At 39.6% G+C, this 21,093-nt stretch overlaps 1 protein-coding gene across 4 annotated transcripts in view; it reads right to left on the bottom strand.

Annotated features, from left to right (window-relative positions):
• The window catches only part of WWC2 (WW and C2 domain containing 2), a 298,844-nt gene that overhangs the window by 199,620 nt on the left and 78,131 nt on the right, over positions 1-21,093 (bottom strand). For 2 of the 4 annotated variants that reach the window (XR_011337363.1, XM_069855898.1), the window contains exons 13-22: positions 20,257-20,337; positions 20,088-20,174; positions 16,374-16,566; positions 14,575-14,739; positions 13,808-13,917; positions 12,615-12,807; positions 10,540-10,704; positions 7,998-8,090; positions 6,686-6,928; positions 1,279-1,406 (exon numbers count right to left, since the gene is read on the bottom strand). Coding sequence is in view for 3 of the 4 variants with exons in the window: in XM_069855898.1 (XP_069711999.1) it covers positions 1,279-1,406; positions 6,686-6,928; positions 7,998-8,090; positions 10,540-10,704; positions 12,615-12,807; positions 13,808-13,917; positions 14,575-14,739; positions 16,374-16,566; positions 20,088-20,174; positions 20,257-20,337 (1,458 nt within the window). In the remaining variant the exon portion in view is untranslated. The remainder of the gene's footprint in view (positions 1-1,278; positions 1,407-6,685; positions 6,929-7,997; positions 8,091-10,539; positions 10,705-12,614; positions 12,808-13,807; positions 13,918-14,574; positions 14,740-16,373; positions 16,567-20,087; positions 20,175-20,256; positions 20,338-21,093) is intronic. The other 2 variants (XM_069855899.1, XM_069855900.1) reach the window with 2 other exon arrangements.

Here is a 21,093-nt window from a genome sequence, read left to right as displayed (position 1 = left end):
AGGCCTGTTCTCCAGCCCCCTCACCAGCTTTGTTGCTCTTCTCTGGACTCGCTCCAGAGCCTCAACATCCTTCTTGTGGTGAGGGGCCCAGAACTGAACACAGGATTCGAGGAGCGGTCTCACCAGTGCCGAGTACAGAGGGAGAATAACCTCCCTGGACCTGCTGGTCACGCCATTTCTAATACAAGCCAGGAGGCCATTGGCCTTCTTGGCCACCTGGGCACACTGCTGGCTCATGTTCAGTCGGTTGTCAACCAACATCCCCAGGTCCCTCTCCTCCAGGCAGCTTTCTAGCCAGACTTCTCCTAGTCTGTAGCACTGCATAGGGTTGTTGTGCCCCAAGTGCAGGACCCGGCACTTGGCCTTGTTAAACCTCATGCCATTGGACTCTGCCCAGCGGTCCAGCCTGTTCAGATCCCTTTGCAGAGCCTCCCTACCCTCCAGCAGATCGACATCTCAAACTGCTCACAATAGAGTGGATTAAATTTCCTAGACAGGGATTCCGAAATCAAACCTTAAAAAAAGTGTTAGCGGCAATGCAGATTAAATTAGCTTGCAGTACTGCTTCTGGGTGGAAGAGTAAACACTGTATTTTTCCGTCAACATTTATATTTATTTTTATATAGTAGTGTGGTGTTTGGGCTGCTGGCTTGCCACTTACTGAGTGGCCTTTCGGACTTTTGACCAGTTAGAATTAAGACTTGTGATATAAAGTTTTCATTTTGGTTCATGCTAAGCTAGAACACTTGATTGATTGCTTCATGTAATCTGTTGCTGTTCCCACAACCGAAAGGAGGAGGGAAACAAAAAGGAGGAGGGATTCAAGGTCTTTCTTGAATAATAACTGTTGAGCAAGGCACAAGTAGCAGTTAATCAGTTTCCTGATGAGATGTAGACTGTTCTACTTCTCCTTGAGGGGCGATTTGCTGCAGGCACCTGCCATCCCCTGGAAAGACCCCATTACTTAAAGCCTCCTGTCCATCTGCTGTGGGTGAGGTGAGCCACAGCGATGGTCTTGCATGTGGTCGCCCACAGCAGATGCCACACAGAGGTCTGAAACTTCTCACTCTGCTCGCTCACCACCGCAGCTCAGCTGACATACAGCCTCTTCTGCTACTGAGGCGCGGCCCTTCGGCACTCTAGCTTGGAGCTATGTTAGAAATGTATGATATTTCTTGCTGTTCAAAGGCACACGGATTTTTGACTTGTGTTACTTGTATGTCTGATTATATTTACAAATAATTAATGTTACTGATTGAAAAGCAAGACAGACCATACCTGAATGACTGCACCTGCAGTGGCACTTTCTGGCTCTGCTCCCGTAACCGACATACATCCTTAGAAGCTTTCCTCATCAATTTCTCAGCACTTAAACCTCGTTTCTGTTCTTCTTTTGACTGTTCAGCCTGTGAACAGGGAAAAATAATTATATGTTGCTAATAATGAACAACTAGTCGTTTCAAAGAAATGACAAATTCTTCTGTGTCAAGCAAAAGACTTGGCAGCGTTAGGTTAACAGTTGGATTCTATGATCTTAGAAATCTTTTCTACCCTAAGTGATTCTACAAAAATCTCTATACAAAGTCTCAGAAAGACAAAAGACTGACAAATCACAAGCCCAAATCATGGGCACAAAATAAGATAACAGAGCTTTTTCCTAAAAAAAAAAACCAAATACAACAAACAAATCCCAGCCATCACAGGCAGCTACTAGGTGTTACAAATTTGATGAGATATTTCTTGGGGCCGTAGTTAGACAATACTTAAACTTGTTAGGACAAATGTTGTCTATCCAAATATCTTTGTAGAACTGGGAGACAGTGATTCTCTTATTTCCTAATGAAAGCTCTTAGGAAAGTTGCCTACATCTAATCTAAAATGACAGACAAAGATGGAGAAGGCATCCTCTCAAAATACACTTTCAAGTTTTGTTGACCTTGTTAGCAAAGTTAATATTCCTGAACTCCTCTGCTTTTATTCATGACACAACACCTGTTTTGCATGGGCGACTCGCTTCCTTCATTTGCATTGTAGTGGTGTCAAAGTCGAGGCAAGCAAACAGAACACCAGGTTGATATCAATAGGTCAAGGATCTTTCTTGACATGACATGAACATTGTTTAGCAGCCAAATATACAGTAAGTAACTTGTCTCATATTTATTTTTATATAGAAGCGTGGCCCTTGGGCTGCTAGCCTGCCACTCACTGTCCACAGCCTTTTAGGAATATAGAACAAGCTCAGCCCCAGTAACAGTATTTCTGTACCTCAGAAATGCTGGCTCTATTAGGTCTGTCTTTACTAAGAAACCCTGCATCAACAGGACGACTGAAGCTGTACCATCCACCATTTCAGTGACAGACTGCTATTAAAAGTTGTATTTTGTTTTTTAAAGTACTTTATCGAGGGTTTCTGAATGCCCAATAATATGAACAGCAGCTCTTTTGGGTGGGCAGTCACGTGGATTTCTTCAGGAAATGGCCACTATCCATGTGCTGGTGGGATCCACAACAGCTGCATTATCACACGTGGGGTGCAGGGCATGAGCAAAACCACCCTGTGTGGCGTGCACTTCGCTTCATTTCTAGACTGCCGGGGCACTCAAGACAAATGTTATTTACTGCATCTTGAATTTTGCCAGGCATCAAAATTTAATAGAAACAGTTCATGTTCTTAAAGAATTTTTAAAGTTCTTTAGAGATTAATTTTTGATGCTTGACTTTAGGCACTCAGAATTGAAAATGCTGTTCGGTTACCTCAAATTAAAACACACACCCAAGCCAGAAACAGTGATCTTCAAAGTTGGTTTGTAACTTAGAAGTTCACGTCTCCAGTTCTGAATTCAACCCAGTCCCAAATGACAAAACCAACCAATTCAAAATAAGTTAGTCCATACTATCAGTTTCACACTAGGTATTTACAGAAATCTGTTCACAGCCGTGTAGTGGTACCCAGGCTGTTGAAATGCACTCCACTGTTTAATATTCAAGTGTTTTACATGACCACCCTTTCCAAAATTCACTCAAAATTCAATCTGCTCGTACTGCTGTTAACTTCTTCAATCCCTGATGCCAAAATAGCTACGTTTTTAAAATTAAATTAACATATAATATTTTTCCTTATTAGCAAACATAAATTTGCAATCTACAACTGGCAGTGCTTTAACTAATTTTACATATGTCACTAGCTCTATGTTTTATCAGCGCCCTAATTAATATTTAATCAAAGCACTAAACATACAATATTTTCAAAGTTTTCTCATTTTATCTTTTCCCTAACTATACACGACATTCTTGTGACTGCTGCGTTTCACATTAACAGCTTAGATGACTTCCTTTTTTCATACTCTCTATTACCATGTGCTTTAGTTTTTCAGGATGCTTTCAGAAAACTTTAATTTCAGCCAAATGTCTCTAACAGTAAGCACGTGAGAAGGTATGAGCACGACCAAGTTAATGGTTATGTCATGTTTCTGAAGTGATTTATAAAGATTATGATTCTTCGATCTATATAAAATACAGAAAAGCACACAAATACATTGGCTGTACATTCAATAAGTGCCAAAAACCTGGCACTTACCTGCCAAAAATAAGTGCCAGAAAGGAATCTCTGTATCTGTGGTTAAGTATGAGATAACAGAGAAGAAACATCACCAAAATTAAAGCTGAAACACTAATTCCCGTCTTGTTCTTCAGCGGGTTTTTTATGGAAGAATGAAAGCAAATCTAAAGAATAACTGTTAATTGTGCAAAACGCCAAAACAATGGAACAATGACATATCTGTAGTATTAGCAACATAATTACAGATTATCTCTACACAGTAGATGTACTGAAAAGAAATAAAGAATCTTTACAGATATTTACAGGAATCTTTGTTGGACATACACAAAGAGGAAGTGCTTCAGAGGACAATGGAAGTCTGAAAAGTTACTTTTATGAAGATTTAAGACTCAAACTTTGAAATACTGCATGATGTCTCACAAAAATAAAATCCAAACAAGAGAAAACGCTTCTGGTGCACGGAATCTACCTCCTGTTTTCTGATCTGCAGGTATTAGCAGGCTTTGCGTTCTTGCTGTACTTAGGAAGGTGTGGTAGGAAGGGGAGGTAAAGTATGGAGTCTGTGTATTTGACTTCAAGCAGAGTAACTGCGTGCTAGCGAGCAGCCACTGATTTTCAACATCACCCACATCTGCCGTTTCATTTTTCACTTGAGACACTCTCAATTTCTCTGGCACTTCCAGCTGCTGCATTAGTCTGTGCCATTATAATGCCTGCAGGATCTAAAAAATAATCTATGACAATGTTCTCTAGGCTGCTGCGTTTCGCTAACCCAAGAGGAAACAGTGACAGCAGAGTACAGCATTCTCAGAGTTGTTTTTCTCCACAGGGAAAGGCTGCAATGATTTTAAGAATAAAAAAAATATTTCTAGAAACTTCGTAAGCGATCTTCAAAGAGGTGGAGAGCCTGCGATCATTGTTCTGACTTTTAGCTTGAAAAGGAGAACTTAAATGCTGTGCTGCAGCCTGCATATATTTTAAGAATGTATATTATAACTCCTATTCCTCATTACAATGAGTGTTGTGATGTTGATCACTGACACCAGAGATATAAAATATGACAAACCTATATGTTGCCTTGAAAGAGCAAGCTGCAATAAGAAAGCACAAATCCAAAGGATTTATAATATTAAATGTTGCAGAGGCACACTCTAGTCTAGTGTGAATAGCTTTAAATGAACAATTAAAAATTATAATTTCTATCCTGCTTTCAGCCTTAGACATAAACTATGACCTTCTGAAATTTAGCTATGCCTCTTTTATATAAGCCCTTATTTTTATGGGTTAAAACTTAGAAAGATTGAATTCATACAGTGAATTCACACAGTAAAAACACAGACAGCTACACTGTGTGATGTTTAAAGGTTGTGCAATCTTATCCCATTTTGCGCAAGGATTTTTCAGGACACTTGTCAATGCTCAGCCTGAACTCTGCTAGCATTATAGCCACTCGCTATAGGCAACAGCAGATGTCAAGGAAAGAGACAAGAAGACAGAGAGAACAGAATGGGGCATAAACAGAGCTGGGAGAACATACTGGGAAAATGTTTTGTCCTAAGCTATCAGACGGTCAAGGACTTCTTCACGTAGGTGGTATCATTATGGTTAATGACTTCTGATGGATTTTTCTTCCAGGAATTTATCAAACGGCTTTTTAAACCTATGCAAACTTGCAGCACTCAAATGTTCTGTGGAAAACATTTTTACAGTTTCTGAATGCTGTGCTATATTTGTTCGTATTTAAAATGCCACCTCTTCAATTCCCTGCTTCCTGCATTATTAAAGGCAATGATTAATTGCTCTCCTCCACCTCGCTCGTGATCTTATTGACTTCAGTTGTAGCTACTTAGCCAGTCCTAACATGGAAGCCGTTTCCTCCTTTGATCATCCTTATCGATCCTCTATATTTTTATGATCCGCTTTGAGAAGGGGAACCAGAACTGAACAATATTTCAGTTACAGCCATAGCATGCATTTATAACATAAAACAACAATTTGATTTGGTCCAGCTTCTTTTTTTAGTAATTCCTCTTTTATTTGCTTTTTGATGTCTGCTGATCACTGTGATGGTTTTGCTGATGTTTTTCTTTCTTCTACGTGGAGTATCTCATGCCTAACATCTAACTCGGCATTCAGCTTTGTATACTGTAAATATCAGGTTCATCTCTTCCTTCTTCTACACACGGCTATTTACTGACATTTAGCTTCAAAAAAACCAAAAAACCAAACAAACATTGCGTACGCATTAGGATGCAATTTGCACCTTGTTAAAATTGCTGCCATTTCACTACTCCGAGGAACTCTGTGTCATTAAAACACTGATCTCTATCAACCATAAACAGCTAAATAGTAAAATTACTCCTGGATGTTACTAACAACATCCCTCATTGAAAACTGATGTACATTGACTGACACAGATGGGAAGAGGGCTCCAGAGGGCACCTACTCCAACCTCTTGCTCAGAGTAAGCGAAGCTAGAGTTGGGTACTCAGGGTCTTATCCAGTTAAGTTCTGGGTATCTCCAAATGTGGAGGCTGAAGTGGTTTTTTTTTTTTGGTTGGTTGGGTTATTCCCTACCCTAATGACATCTCTTTGTCCCTATTCCAGTGTACAATCACCCTCACAACTTAAAAACACCACCAACCTCCCCAAAACATAACAAAATCCCCACAACATCCAACCCTTTAACGCTTCTCTCCACGTGTCACAAACATCAGCTACAAGCTCTGTGCAGACTGCAAATCAGCTGATGCTGAAGGACAAAACACATATGCAGCTCTGCAGAATTATGGTTAGGATGAGAATTTTAAATTAACCTTTATGTCGTTGTCTATAATTTTTCACTACACCAACCACAACTATTACTCCAAATAATAGTTTTTACTCCAAATTACCGAAATATTTAGGGGGCACTAGAAAAATACAACCTCAAATTCTAGGTTTAGATGCTGTACTATTGACTAATAAAGAACAATTGTTTATACTATGTAATTCAGTGGCATAATGAGTAAAATGTGAGGTTGAGTAAAAATCTTTAGCACGACAGAACAAATTCCTTAATGAATTTATAGAAAAGGTAGGGGCATTTGTGTATTCACTCACACAGCATCTGTATGCTGTTCATACCTGTTTTTCAGCTTGTTTCAAGAGTTTCTGGAATCGTTCGTCCTCTAGCACACACAAGGGAAGGTCTGTCTCTCCTCTTCCTTTCATTTCCTCGAGCTTTTGTTTTAGATCCCGCAAGGCCTGAAGCTCATCATTCAGACGATTCTGTCTTGTGCGTGATGCCTGGAGGTCCAGCTCCAAGTCAAGAGAAGTGCGTATGGGGCACTCTTGTGTAGCTCTTCTCATGATTGGTTGGCAAACAGGCTGAATCATTCGGGAGACAGTACAATAAGAATTAATATCTGGAGGAGCTAGAGTAGAGTTTGACATAATACAGTCAAAAAAGCTCAAATATTTCTGTTTTGCTTTAGCAGAAAGCTACTATAATAAGATCCAAGTCTAAAAATTCATCTATTCTCGAATTTTTCTTCAGTCGCTACCTAAAAATAAATCCAAAGGTTTCTCCAACCAGGCGCACAATGATATATTTACCAGGACAACACAATGCCAGGAGACCAACACTACATAGACTTCCCCATAGATTTCAACTACATTATTAATTTTTAGAAACATTTGCTTTTTCAAGGCCTAAGCAAACACATGAGGTTATGAACTCTGCAAACATGCATTTCTTTAGTGTGTTTCACATTATTTATCGTCCTTTGACTATGCATTTTCACATTAGTAAGTCAGGCAGGAGAAGCCATTCCAGTATTTATTTCTTATGCCAAATGTAATCTGCTACCTCATAACATCCCCTTCGCAGAAGGATTTTTTTCAATTGCAACCAACATTAAAATTTACCTGTCTCAACTCATGTAAGAATGAACTCCATGCTTGAGAAATACAATCTTACTCTCCTGTTCCTCAAGTCCTTTTGCTACTCAAACACTCTTGGAGAAGAGGAAGTCCCCTTTGAAAGGACATCTGAATCCTTAAAATTTCCACCAAAAATTGTTCAAGACATTTGTGCTGCTGTTGAATTTTGTGCAGTGTAAGCCACCGTTGGTGACTTTGTAATAAGTGGGTTCTTTAGCTTGTTCCTTTCAGAAGGATCTGGGTTGAAGTTCAACAGTAAATGCCATGATGCTGAGCACCAGTGCCTTGCTGCTGCCTTCAGCCACAAACTAGAACAACATAAGTTCTGCTAGTTCACCTAGAAGATGAATGACTGGGACAACTGCATTGAGATTTCACCCTGAAACTAGAGGACTACATGAGAAACTTGCATTGCTTTTGCTGAAATACTTGAAATAAAGCATACGGTTTAAGTTGTTTCTTATTCCTTCTCTCCCCATGCTTTTAAACCATGTCCAGGTCATGTAGCACATACCCGTTTAACTCTTAGGCTCCGTCGTTCTGTGGCATTTCTCACAAAGAGAGACTTTTTGGCTAGTGTTGAGCTGTCGCTGTCACTTCGATTCAACTGTCAAAACATACATAACAACACATATAAAGCACCTTCGTATAAAAATACATCCGTATTGATGTAAACAGTCAGAAAACCTCAATGTTCATATACATTGATGTAATTCTTAGTATAAAGTAAACCTTTTTGCAACTAGAATAAGTGTCTACTCTAAAATTTTATTCCTAAACCAAGACAACCATTGATCTTAAAGAATGAATAGCAAGTAGCCTCTTCAGGAATGCAAAGAAGTTAACTATGCTTATTAAGTACTGCCAAATCACTGTCAGGCTTTCATATGACTGCAGATTGTAAACGATGGGTTTTTTTTTACCTGGGGCAGGATTTAATAAATCTACTACAGGGAAGGTAAGTTACTGCAGACACGCATCTGTCTGAAAAATGGTATTTTTGGATTGTTACTTGTAACAAGTTTAGATGTGCCTACAGCCTCCTTCATAAACACTTTCTGCTTCTCAAAAATACACACTACAGCTCGGCGGTAGTTTCTTCCTAATTATAGCATTAGTTCCACACACATCAGTGCAGACTGACTGCTAGATGCATCAGCATGCGTGGTGGTAACCTTCAGAGAAAACAGAAGCATCTATCTGCAGGATATTTATTTCACTTCTTCAGAAAAGGAAAGACAAAAAGAATCATTCTGCTAACAGTTCAGTAACCAAAGCCAGAGCCTTAAGCAACTGGGAGTTCGGGGTGAGAAACGCAACTTCAAGAGACAGATCTTTTTCACCACGGAGCTGGTACTGAGCCCTTACCCCTGCATATGCACGGGTGGCTATCATCACTGATTGTTTTTAACCGCTTTGCAAGGGTTATTTTCAAAGGCACCAATAGACTTGAGGTCTGTCCTTCATGCCTCAAACATCTTTGTGTTTGCTGTAACATCGTATAAGACTACTTTTCCTCTTTTCTCTTCTGAAAAGAGAGCAGCTGGCAGTGAGACAGAGCGTATCCAGCACCACTCTCCTCTAGCACAGTGTCGCAAAGCAAGTGAGGTTGGATATGTTTGTGGTGCAAGCTGGGGACTAGGACTGGGGAGACCAGAGTTGTTCAGCTCTCTCTGTCAACTCAGATACTGTTAGAGTGCCAACTCTTGAGCCTCAACAGTGGCCCGCAAATATTTCTGAAGATGCAGAACATTCATCAGTGCAAACATGTTTTTTTCTTACACTACTTTGCTTCCAGGAAATATTGTACAGAACAAGAAAAACAATAGTTTATTCTGGATATTTTGTTTTAGATAATGGCTTCTGGCAGCAGGTACATAGCAGTGTTCAAAGTTACACAAGCCCAATACTTTTCCAGATGCAAAATATCCAGGAGTTTATACTAACTAAACTATCAGAGCAAGTGGTGTTACTTCCTGTCGAAGACCTCCACAGGCAGTAAGCCAAGGCTACACTTTTGCCAATACAACTAATTTCTAATGTACAGGAATAAAGATGAAGGCTAGGTTCTGAATTCAGCCAATAATTTATCCAAAGTATATAAAGACTGTTAAAAAAATGTTCTACTGTGTTTCATTCTGGAGGGTATACAAAACAGTTATTTAAGTATGTAGGTACTGACTATAGAATTTTTTTTTTAAGCCAGTGATAATCAAGAGAAGTGATCAGCTTAAATGTTCCCAAAACATTAAGGCAACCACCTGAAATGGAGAAGAACTGAAGTACAAGACTTCTTTTTTAAAAAGTTGTACTTGTGTGAGTAACCTTTAGAAACTTGTGATCAAAAAACAATTGCCTTTTTGTAATTAAAATCTAGAGACCTGGTAATCTATGCCTACATCTTTAAATACCTGATTTTGACAGTTAGTTTAGCAGTAACAGGGTCCATAATTTAAATATTTTTTCTACGCTGCCATAGATATGGAGAGACTGGAGAATGTTGTTGCCAAAGGCATCTTTAAGACTTGGCTCCTAGGCAGCACTCGCACATCTTTCAAAGATGTAATTACAGCAGGATTTGGACTGCCCAGGTTTAAAACCAGTTGAGATACAAAGTGAGATGTAAAACTGATGACTGAACTCTTTCTGCACTGTTACCCTTAAATGGTTACATTATTAAAATATGGTAATGCAATGGCAGTTTACAATGAACTCTATTCTACGTTTAACAAATTATTTTGCTGTGAGCGCACTGTAGTTGCTGATGTGCAGTGAAAAGCACTTTTTGCAGAAAGGCAGCAAAAGAATCCATATTCCTTCACTGCAGCGGGATGTATTTTTGCCCTAGCAAAGGTGTTTTGTAAGAGTGTGCAAGTCTGCTGAAAGTCAATTCTACTATGCATCAGGTCAGTGAGGGAAAGAACCCAGAGAAAGCACAGGCTCTGACTCTTGCAAGGAAAAATGGTACATGACTCACTGTCATTAATGCATCATTCTCAAGAAGTTAAATGACTCTTTAGTTAATAGCTCTTCGTTTCAAGTGTTTTTCCTCTTACCCTACAGATGTATTGGTTCCGCTCGCCTGGAGAGAAGGTTTGTGAGCGCACTATCATGCTGTTCCTGACAAAAGGACCCTGTCTTGAGCTCCAGCTGGCTCTGTCCTTGGGTCGGACTGTTGCATTCTCATTAACCGATTCCTCTGTGTTAGTCTCTTTATCAACCTATGAAAAGGAATTCAGTTTATAAGAACTACTACATCTAGCCACATGCCACTACATAGTTCTTGTGTCTTTGCACTTTACCAGCATTCTTGTTACCTTGCAGAGATGGAAAAAGACCAGCAGCAAAAAGCATCTTGCGCTTAACAGTGTCTGGGGAGTCTTTGAAGGTACTCTTTGTTCCCAGTAAAACCAAAGCTTCTGCAGTTAAGGCCTTGGCTGCCCTGCAGACGATCTGATGCAATCACGATATAAGTGTTTTGCTTTGCCATTTGCAGGCATTATTATTATTATTATTGCTGCATATTTATATTTATTTTGTTCTGCATTTACAGATCAGCAAGTTTCTGCCATGCTAGAGATGGTGCCTATGCACACTGAGAGGGGTGAAGTTACATTGCCCAGGTTCTCTGAGACATACTGTCACCTGTCCCTCAAGAACGAGCAACGGGGCTGTCTGGTGACAATCTGCAGAGCTGCACCAGCCTTGTGAAGCCAGGGAAGAGACACTGCTAGCTGCTGCCCCTCAGAAGGTCCTGCTGCAGTTGCCCCACATGTGCCACAGAGAGTTTCAGGTGCCAGCATCCCTATAGGTGGTGCAGCCTGTGCTTACGTGCAGCAATCATCTTGACAGCCCAAACAGAACGAGCACTGCAGCAGCTGGCACTTCTGATGTTACTGATGTGCACTGGGGCATTTTCTTCAACTCGGGTAATTTAATGAGGTTCATGGCTTTCAGTGTGCATGTGATAAATACAATGACCTAAATTGCACAACTGCAACCCTGAGAGGACCTGCCAGACAAAAGATACACGCCGTGGCTGGCTTTACGATTAGGTCTGCTACATCTTTCACTCACTGTCCAGGTCTGTCCAGCACAGGCTTAGCAAAACACTTGTGTGCGTGCCTAACCTTCAGATGTTGTCCTTGATGTCTCCCCTTGCCAAGTTAAAGCTTTGATCTATATTTGCCTGCTACCCAGCAGACTGTCAGTCCTTTTAATACCGTGGCCTTAGCTCATCTGGCACATTGCCACACTAATTGGAAGTTAATTACAGTTTCCAGCAAGCCCATTGAGATGTTAAACTTTTGTATTGTCACAAACTTGAAGGTTCCAGATATCATTCTTTGCCTTTTTAACTTTGCTATTTTACAGAACTTGTGGATTTAACCCACGCAACAGTGTTTTCATTAAGATGCAGGAAGTTACTATAAAAATTTTTATTTCTAGCGTGTGCGCTACTACACCAGGGATACATTTACTAGAAATTTACTGAAAGTGCTTTCAGAGAGGTGGAATACAATTTAAAGTCAACAGTTAACTAGAACATGGAATTTGAATTTGTTATGTGGAGTGTGTAGGTAGTTCAATAGTGCAGAGTTTAATACACATTTTGTGTTTAATTTTCTCTTCATTAATCTTTCTTCCTCTTCTCTGCTAAGCCAGTTTTTGTATTTCACACCCTAAATAAAGGGAAGACATAAGGAAAACCCCTCATTGGTTTCAAGATCTTGGCCTCTCTTCTGTCTTTTCCCCAGTTTATCAGATGAATCAGAAAAAAAAAAAGGAAACAATGAAACAGATATGCAGAAATATTTTAAACATGCACAAGTTGAAGCTACTAAACCGCACTTATATCTTAAATATTCTCCCTATGCTACAAAACTGAAGACAGACATTTTTAGTTAACTGTCTGACTTAGAAGTTTGCCTACTGTGTCTGTTAAATGCCTTCTTCATAGCTCAGAAGTGACCACACCAATATCATTAAAAGTACATACTGACAAGTGCTACAGCAAAGGCCACATCAAATTGTAAATGTTCAGATGCTGCAGGCTTTTACATTAACTGCTCAGAAACAGATCTTCAGGCACAGTAAGATACTGTAGGAACGTGTATTTCAAGATATTCACCAGTGTTAGTATTACAGCAGCTCGCTGGCTTTTATGGGCCTCATCACTGTTCTCTCTGTCCTTGTCTTCATTTGTTTCTGGTGCACCAGTGCGTAACCCCATGTCATCAGTACAGCTGCCTTCCACTGCCAGCTTCATGCCATCTTCCTCTTCATCCCCAATTTCATCAGAGGCTTCTGTGAGCATTTCTAACCTGTACGAACAGAAGTAGCCCAGGCTTACTCTCAAACTGAAAAAGCCCACCAGAGAAAGACATCAGAAGGCATAGACTTTCACTCACATATAATGTACTTATTTTCCTGACAGGGAAAACAAGAGTATCAACCCAAATGCTTCCTTTAAGTTCACGTGAAGACAAATTTCATTGTATGCTCCAATAAAACCCATCAAGCTCTATCACAGCTCACCTTCAAGGTCATTATGACAACATTGCACTACATTCAACAGCTGTATGGTTGTAACTTTGAAGGACTTTGGTTGCAATAAATAAAACAAATGAGTGAATCTCCCCTTCCCCCACAATACAGCCTGTATTTACTTCTACACTGCAACTAAGAAATTACACTGGAACAGATTTGAGCATAGCAATTTAGCAAGAAATTTGTTTCTTGGGAAACCTCACAACTTCAAAAACAAGACCACCAAAGGAAGGACACACACACTGACTTTGTCAGTGAGCAGCTGTCTTTTCAAATCCTGTTCGTTGCTTATTATAGTTAATGCAATTAACATTTGATAGGAGACATTCTAGTACACCTCCAGTGGCTTAGACTTCTCAAGTGGTTTCATAGGAAGATGTACATGGCATGGAGGAACATCAGCAAGTAGAAGCCAATAAAGCAGCCAAGACACTGTAAACCTCAAAGAAGGTGAATGAATTGACCACACAAGAGAACAGGGCTTTACCCCAACCCCAGTGGTCGCAAGACACTGCCACAGGTTGCCCAGAGAAGCTGCAGATGCCTCATCATTGGAAGTGTTCAAGGTCAAGTTGGATGGGGCTTTGAGCAACCTGATCTAGTGGAAAGTGTCCCTGTCTGTGGTAGTGGGGCTGGACTACATAATCCTTAAAGCCCCCTTCCAACCAAAACCACTCTATGATTCTACGATCTCCTCCTTTCATTTGTCTGAGAATAGGAGGAACAAGCGGAACAATCCAAGCATGAACAGCGAGGGAAGAAAAGTGGCTTTACCAGTCTTCCTCGGAGCCCCTTTGCTCCTGTTCCTCCTCATCTTCAGCCAGCTCTTGTTCTACTGCTTCCAGCTCAGCAGATGTCCTCTCCAGCAGAGCTGACACAGCATCCTGCTCACGAGGAAAGACAAGATGAAACCAGAATTGAGTGATACATAACAGAGGTAAAATATGACAACTACTGCAAGAGCTGCATTACCCTGCTGCTCCCTGGTGCCAGCAGAAACATGACTCACATCACAAGCATAAGGGGTTTGAACTGTCAGTCTGTAGCATGTCAACTGATTGTTTTTAGACAGAGTAGATCTCAATCAAAAATAGATTGTTTGTAAATTGATAATGCCATCAAATATGCTCCTGTCATCCTTCAATGTCTTGCGTCTATTTCCCTCTCACACTTGTAATACCCCCAGGTAAATTAATAAATAGCATTTTTTAAGCTGTGCATATGAATAACAATAGGAACTTAAGGACATTCTTCAATAATATTCTCTTTAAAATGAAACACAGCTGAAGTGTTTCAAATTGGAGTGCAGTTTTGTATCCTACTTAGAAGCATCACCCCTATCCACACTTCCTACCAAGTCTGAAACCCCACGTAGAGCTACTGACACGCAAAGTCAACAGCCAAAAGTGCCTGTGAGACAACACGGCCTTGGACCTTCAGGGCAGGACAATTCACATATTCAAGTAACCACAGTGCAACAGCACAATTAGAGGCTGTGGCTTTTTTCCTGCTATTACAGTAACAGCCAACACACTGCTCACCAAGTCCAATGAGTCCGATGACTGCTTGCTTAGAAGAAACACGGATTCTTCATTTTGTTCTTTACTTTTTTTGCTCAGAATTTGCTTGCAGGGCAATAGGTTGTACCACAGAGCACAAGCCCCATCAGAAAATGATAGATCTGCCAGGCTGATCTGAGTTCCAGCCTGCACATCGCAAGAAAAGGGAATAAAACAGTTTTTTTTTTTTCCCCTCTACAAGACAGCTAAAAATAAATTCTACAGCATTTATCAGGTAAAATAGGCAGGTACAAATTTGACATGAATCTTAATTTTTTAACTCTACAATCTTCTATTTCCACCTATTTCTAGTTAAAATAAACAAAAAGTAGCACAGGGAAAGGTCCTTCCTATTGTCCATTCTGCCATATTTTATTTCAGTTTGTGGAATTTCTCCCCGCACACACACACACACAAACCCCTCGATCACTGTAACGCACACATCTTTCTGTAGCATTCAATAATGAAAAACTGTGTCAATGAAACCTGCAGCATCAACTCATGGAGCAGCAAGTTTCAGTCAATTTTTCAGTTGTTCCACCACAAAAATCATCAATATGGCAAACAATAATGTATGACTTCGTTTGCTCTAACCAGTGAAGAAGCAGATGAAAAGACAGTAAAAGAGATTAAGAAACCGTTTCCTTTGGACAAGCACTGACATCCACTGAGTTGACACTCTGGGAAAACTTATGAAGTACTCATGTTTGGGCTGTGCCTTGAAGATTAAAATCCTCTGTTCTTGGCAAAGCAAATCATCCTCACAGCTACTGGGCTCCATACACAGCTCTTGCCAAGACTCTGGTCATATTGCCCAGGGCTTTCTGCTGGGGGTGGTACTCTCAGCTCTTTCTTTTGATCTTATGACTAAACCTTACGTCTTTGGTGGTTGATTTTTGTTGCTGTTGGTTTTTTTTCTTCATCTTTGTATCCTGCATTCTGTTGCATTTTTGTTCTGCTGCCCTTCCCTTACCTGAGGGGAAACCTCTTACATACTGAAAAGGCCAAAGCATTCCCTAGGAATTTAAGTTAACTTATACATTTTTGGAAGCGAGAGGCTGTTGCCAGTAGTTGGAGCTGATGAGCCTCACCAGATTCCAGCATCTCTTCAACATGTTGTGATTAAAAATCTCACTGTGCTACTATGTCGGACTCATGGTGAAAAATTAAACTGAGTTTTATCAGACCATACAAAAGCAATTTGAAATTAAGTGAAGCATCACTAATTAGATGATGACCACAATTAACAACAGAATTAATAAAGTGCCAGTTTCCAGTAGGTTCGTCTATGAATGTCATGCCTTTTTATTATTCCTACAGATCACAAAGACTAAAAAGGTGGATGTCATATAATCTACAACAAGGTACAAAATAGTAATTTAGCTTGTTCTTTGTGACAAGTTGCGATAATAAGAGTTTACTCTTTTCTTGGACAATTCAGCATTTACTTTAAAATCTAGTGTTACAGTAAGGTTGCAATGAAGTTTATTTATGGGTCTTTTTCATGTATGAAACTCTAAAGATGGAATATCAATCTGTAATTAAAGGTTAAGGTAGTGCAGTGTTAGCATTATCAAAACACCTCCCAAAACTTCCATCCAGGATTAGAATCTGTATCAGGAATTTCAGAGAAAGGTACTACTTCAAGTACTACAGCAACAACCAAGGCTTCAGAGTCTGTCTCCAAGTACTGTAGAATTTTAGCATCCTTGACTATCAAATTTAGAGGGGACACTATAATCAAATGCATGCCAAAAAAAGCTAGAAATAAAACTGCATACCAAGCATTCCTCCCGACGACTTCTACTGACAGCACAAACATCTACTCTCAGCGTCTTCTGTAGCAGCGTGACTTGGGAAATGGCTACTCTGAATATCTCATTGAATAAAATGGTTTCCGTGGCAGGATGAACTTTCGTGCGGAACAGACAGCTGATATCGGTTGATGATGGAAGCACCGCTACTCTAACATACCTGCCGGAAACAAAACAAAATTTTTACCTGTATTGAAACTAGCACCTGCTGGTGATGCATTACAAAAGTTGACCCCATCAGCTGAAGGACTGCATAGCAAGAAAAATAAAACAGCAACAGAAGTGGAATGGAAAAGAGGTGAAAAACAGGAGAGAGACATTCCTCCTGCCCCTTGCACAAACACTTCCCCAAAAGGAATTTCTGTGCCTGGTAAAGCAGTAGCAAGAGAGGTAGCTATTTTTCTCTCTCTGTCCAAATTTATCCTCTAGTTTAATACTAGGAACACTGAAGATCATGTCACAGATAGGAGGAAACATGATCTTAATGTTACTTAACAAAATGAGAAACATTTGGGTGGATGTAAAAATTAAACTCTTGGAATGATTCAAAGCAGCACCAAAAAGCAGTGATATCTTTTAATCATTTAAAGTGACACAAAAAAACTCCAAATAAACCAGAAAACTAAGAAAAATGAGGAAAAAATAGGCAGGCCCATCTTAAGCTAGGCCTAAGATCAGCTAATAGTATTTTAAGCGAGACTTGGAAGACTGCATCTTGCAAGCCTAAACTTAAGCACAGGGAATAACTTGAAATTGTTAAGGAATTGCGTTCTTTTTATAGAACAAATACAGATGAATATTATGTGGATAAAGTACTTGCTAACTTGCAAGGTCTCATTTTAGTAGTCTAGTTTGATAAAGACATTCCTAATGCAACTTGTACATGTTATTTACCTATTGCACTGTTTCTCATACACATGAATGAGCACAGTAATAGTTTATATCTTTTCTGTATCTATGCATTAACTTATTTCTGGTATTGCCTTTAAATATAATTGACAGTCACAGAATGCAATGAAGCTAGCTAAAGCAAGAAGAAAAAGCAAGCTAAAGAAATGCTTGAATGGTTGGACTCGATGATCCAGTGGGTCTTTTCCAACCGAGTGATTCTATGATCCTGTGAAAACTTGTCTGAAAAATGTTTCTCCCCAAGTCTATAGGCACTATCGCTATATTTTCTGGTAATGACTTCGTACATACCACTATTATTATTATTAAAAATTTTAATTTTACAGTAATTAAAGCAAGAGAAAGTAGGACTGTGAGAAATTTAATATTGTTACCTGCATTTGGGCATAGCCTTTCGTCCCCAGTTATGCTTTGGTTTGCAGGTATAGCCTGGATAGCAGATATTGAGCATTTTTACAAACAAACCCCAAAGTTAAGTGGTAGCGCAATGCAATTCCAGTAATACTGCTGCTGTGTTCACATAAATGTAGGTGAGCAATTTGCATGGTCTACTGAAAACAGCCATTTTAATAGATAAAGCAATTAGGAGACATTTAGAAAAGTGGTAGGAATAGAAAATAAAGTATATTAAAAGTACGTTTAAAAAGTGGTTCATTGAAGCGTTCTTATACTAATTGTTAATTCATTTTAATTAAAAAAGTTAAGAACTCAACCAGTGTCTCATATTTTTGCAGTGACAAACCTATGACTTCTCAACTGATGAAAAAAATTATCCTGGCACAAATAATAAGCATTTGGCTAAGCTCTACCTAGTCTAAAAGTGAACAGCTTTTGCAAACAGTGCGGAAACAGGCATCAGGAAGGTCTCATGTCACATCTATTCCTCTGCAAGTAGAGGTTCAATAATGTACTAATCTATCCAATTTGATGTTCTAGAAAATACAGTTATAAGATAACCACAATTTCCAGACAAATTTTCATCATTGTATGTGTCAGTATATAGTTGTCTATGCACGCAATGTCAAGTGATAGAAAAAATGGTATTTGCCAAGTCCTTCCTTTACCCTGACTTCTCTTCTTCCTTGTTATTTGTAGGTTTAGTTTTATGATATGCTTTTAGCAGCAGCACATCTGGAGTTCTGCACTGAAGATGCTTGACTACTAATTGCAACTTCAGACTTTAATTCCTAAAAAGATGCCAATGTAAGAAGGATACAGGACTGTTAGAATGGGTCCAGAGGAGGGCTACAAAGATGATCAGAGGGCTGGAGCACCTCCTGTACGAGGACAGGCTGAGAGAGTTGGGCTTGTTCAGCCTGGAGTAGACAAGGCTCTGAGGAGACCTTATAGCGACCTTCCAGTACCTGAAGGGGCTACTAGAAAGCTGGGGAGAGACTCTTTACAAAGGCTTGTAGTGATAGGACTAGGGGCAATGGGTATAAACTGGAGAGGGGCGGATTTAGACTAGACATAAGAAGGAGGCACGGGCACAGGTTGCCCAGGGAAGCTGTGGCTGCCCCATCCCTGGAGGTGTTCAAGGTCAGGTTGGATGGGGCCTTGGGCAGCCTGATCTAGTGGGGGGTGTCCCTGCCCATGGCAGGAGGGTTGGAACTGGATGATCTTTAAGGTCCCTTCCAACTCAAATCACTCTGATTCTATGATTCATCTAACTTCATCTTCATTCTGTTGACATTCTTTTTATATTCTACATTATCGACTTCTCCTTTCAGCTCTTTCAATTTGCTCTTCTGTATTTTTTTTCTGTATTCTTGTGCTAAATTCTACTTGACTTGAAAGGTCAGCAGGGGAAAGATGGAGATCGGAGAAGGATGGATGATAGTAGACAACCATTTGTTAGTAAAAGCAAACACAAAAAATCTAACAAGCACCCAGGTCTGTATTTCTATACATCCTTTCCATATTCAGTGGCTTCCTATTGATCTGCCAATCAAATTCAACTTGATGGGGGACAAGGGGAAAGGAACTAGCAAGAAAAACAAATTCTCCAAGGATTGATTATGTTCTACTCTAATTTTATTAAGCTTCTCAACAGTTTAAGATAGCTTTCTATCTGGAAAAAAGCTCATTGAAGTACAAGTGCCCTGAAGGAGTCAAGGCACTGTCCTTATTTGTACAGATGAGTTTTGGATTAGAACCTCAGTGGTAATGTTTTCTTATTCAGGCATGTTCATTTCTTACATACATTCCTATGTTTTTTTTTCTTGCCTGTTAATCCCATTTAACACAAGAACTGATTCTTAACAGATCTCCAAGCTGCAGTTATTAGGGATGGAGTATCTCAGTGTGGCTGTGCTTTGTCCACTTGCAGTTTACCAAATTACTCCTTACCTTTAAAAGTTCACTTAAAAGACAGATACTATTTTAACACAATTTTTCATTAAAAGTGCCATATAAACGTAAAAAGGCAACACTGAGCTGAAAGAATAGCAAAGTACCAAAAGAATAATTTTAGTAACTACAGAATGGCTGTTCTGCACTCACAAAGCTACACATTGTTTAAAAACACTATATGAAGCATCATCTAAAAAAACACTTTTGTCCACTTTAGCAGAACATTCAAATTTCCTGGTAACTACTTCTTCTTGCAGAATTGCTGGATTAAGTAAAAGCTAAATACTGCTACAGCATGAGAAGCTTTATACATGTTGGTGCCGTTAAGTAGTAACTAAATCCACTCCTTTGGAGAATTTGTACCATTTCTTATTATACTCTCGTATTTCAACACTACTGCTCAGTAATTGTTTAACTTACACTTTAGAGCCAAATGGGACAGAAAATGCTGGAAGATTTCTGAGCCGCACTACGATTATCACAAAACTTGAATTGCTGTGGTCATATCTGTTAAAGAAAGGACAACGTGAGGGAAGTTTACTATTTGCATTTATGTATGAACAGGTACATTCCCCTTTGCCTCTCTTACCTGAGTCCTATTTGCAGCTGGGCAGCCTCTAGAGTTGTTGCATCATCTTCACTATATACAATGTCCTCAGTTTCATTTGGTCTAAGGCAAACAGGCAAATACTCAAACTTAGAAAATTATAGTTAGCTTTCCACAATAATTAACGCGTGCGCACACAGAACGTATATGCGTTCTTGTGAACCGGCTGATTTAATTACAGCATGTTCTCTAAATGAGGATTTTGGAGCCTACACAATAGCAATGCCTGGTTTAGGGACAGTCACTGCCTGAACAGTCCGATAACTCCAGTGGTGAGTCAGAAAGGGCTTAAGCTGATTATTGAATCAGGCCAGTCTAACAGGCAAGACAAAAATGACATTTTCCCATACACATACTTGGTACTTCTTTATCCCCCCTAAATACAAAGTTGGAAATTAAAATTTTTAATAAACATCAGAGCACATGTAAACTGAATATGAAATACTGCTTTGGAGAATACTTGAGAAGCAGGAACTCTGTAAAATAAAGAGGTTTCTGTGCAAACAAGGAGCATCTTTCCTCTGAGCCCATTTTCAGAAGCATTCAAAGAACCGAAGGGACTCAAGTCTGGCAGATGAAAAGCAACTCTAGCACTGAATTCAATTGCAGAGAATCCATGTGGTAAAATAATTTCCAGTCATTTTCTGAGAGGTTTGAGTGAGGATGTGGTATTAATGTGTTTCATTGATTTTTGAAACTAGACTGCTGGGATCAATAAACAAGATCGAGATAGAAAACGTAAAGATAGGAAATGTGGAGAATGACACAGACAACCGATAAGACAGGACAGCATTACTTTATGACTCTGCATTCAGAGGT

The sequence above is a fragment of the Phaenicophaeus curvirostris genome, chromosome 4 (assembly GCF_032191515.1).
Source record: "Phaenicophaeus curvirostris isolate KB17595 chromosome 4, BPBGC_Pcur_1.0, whole genome shotgun sequence".
Lineage (NCBI taxonomy): Eukaryota > Metazoa > Chordata > Aves > Cuculiformes > Cuculidae > Phaenicophaeus > Phaenicophaeus curvirostris.
This window is presented reverse-complemented; position numbering and strand designations above follow the sequence as displayed.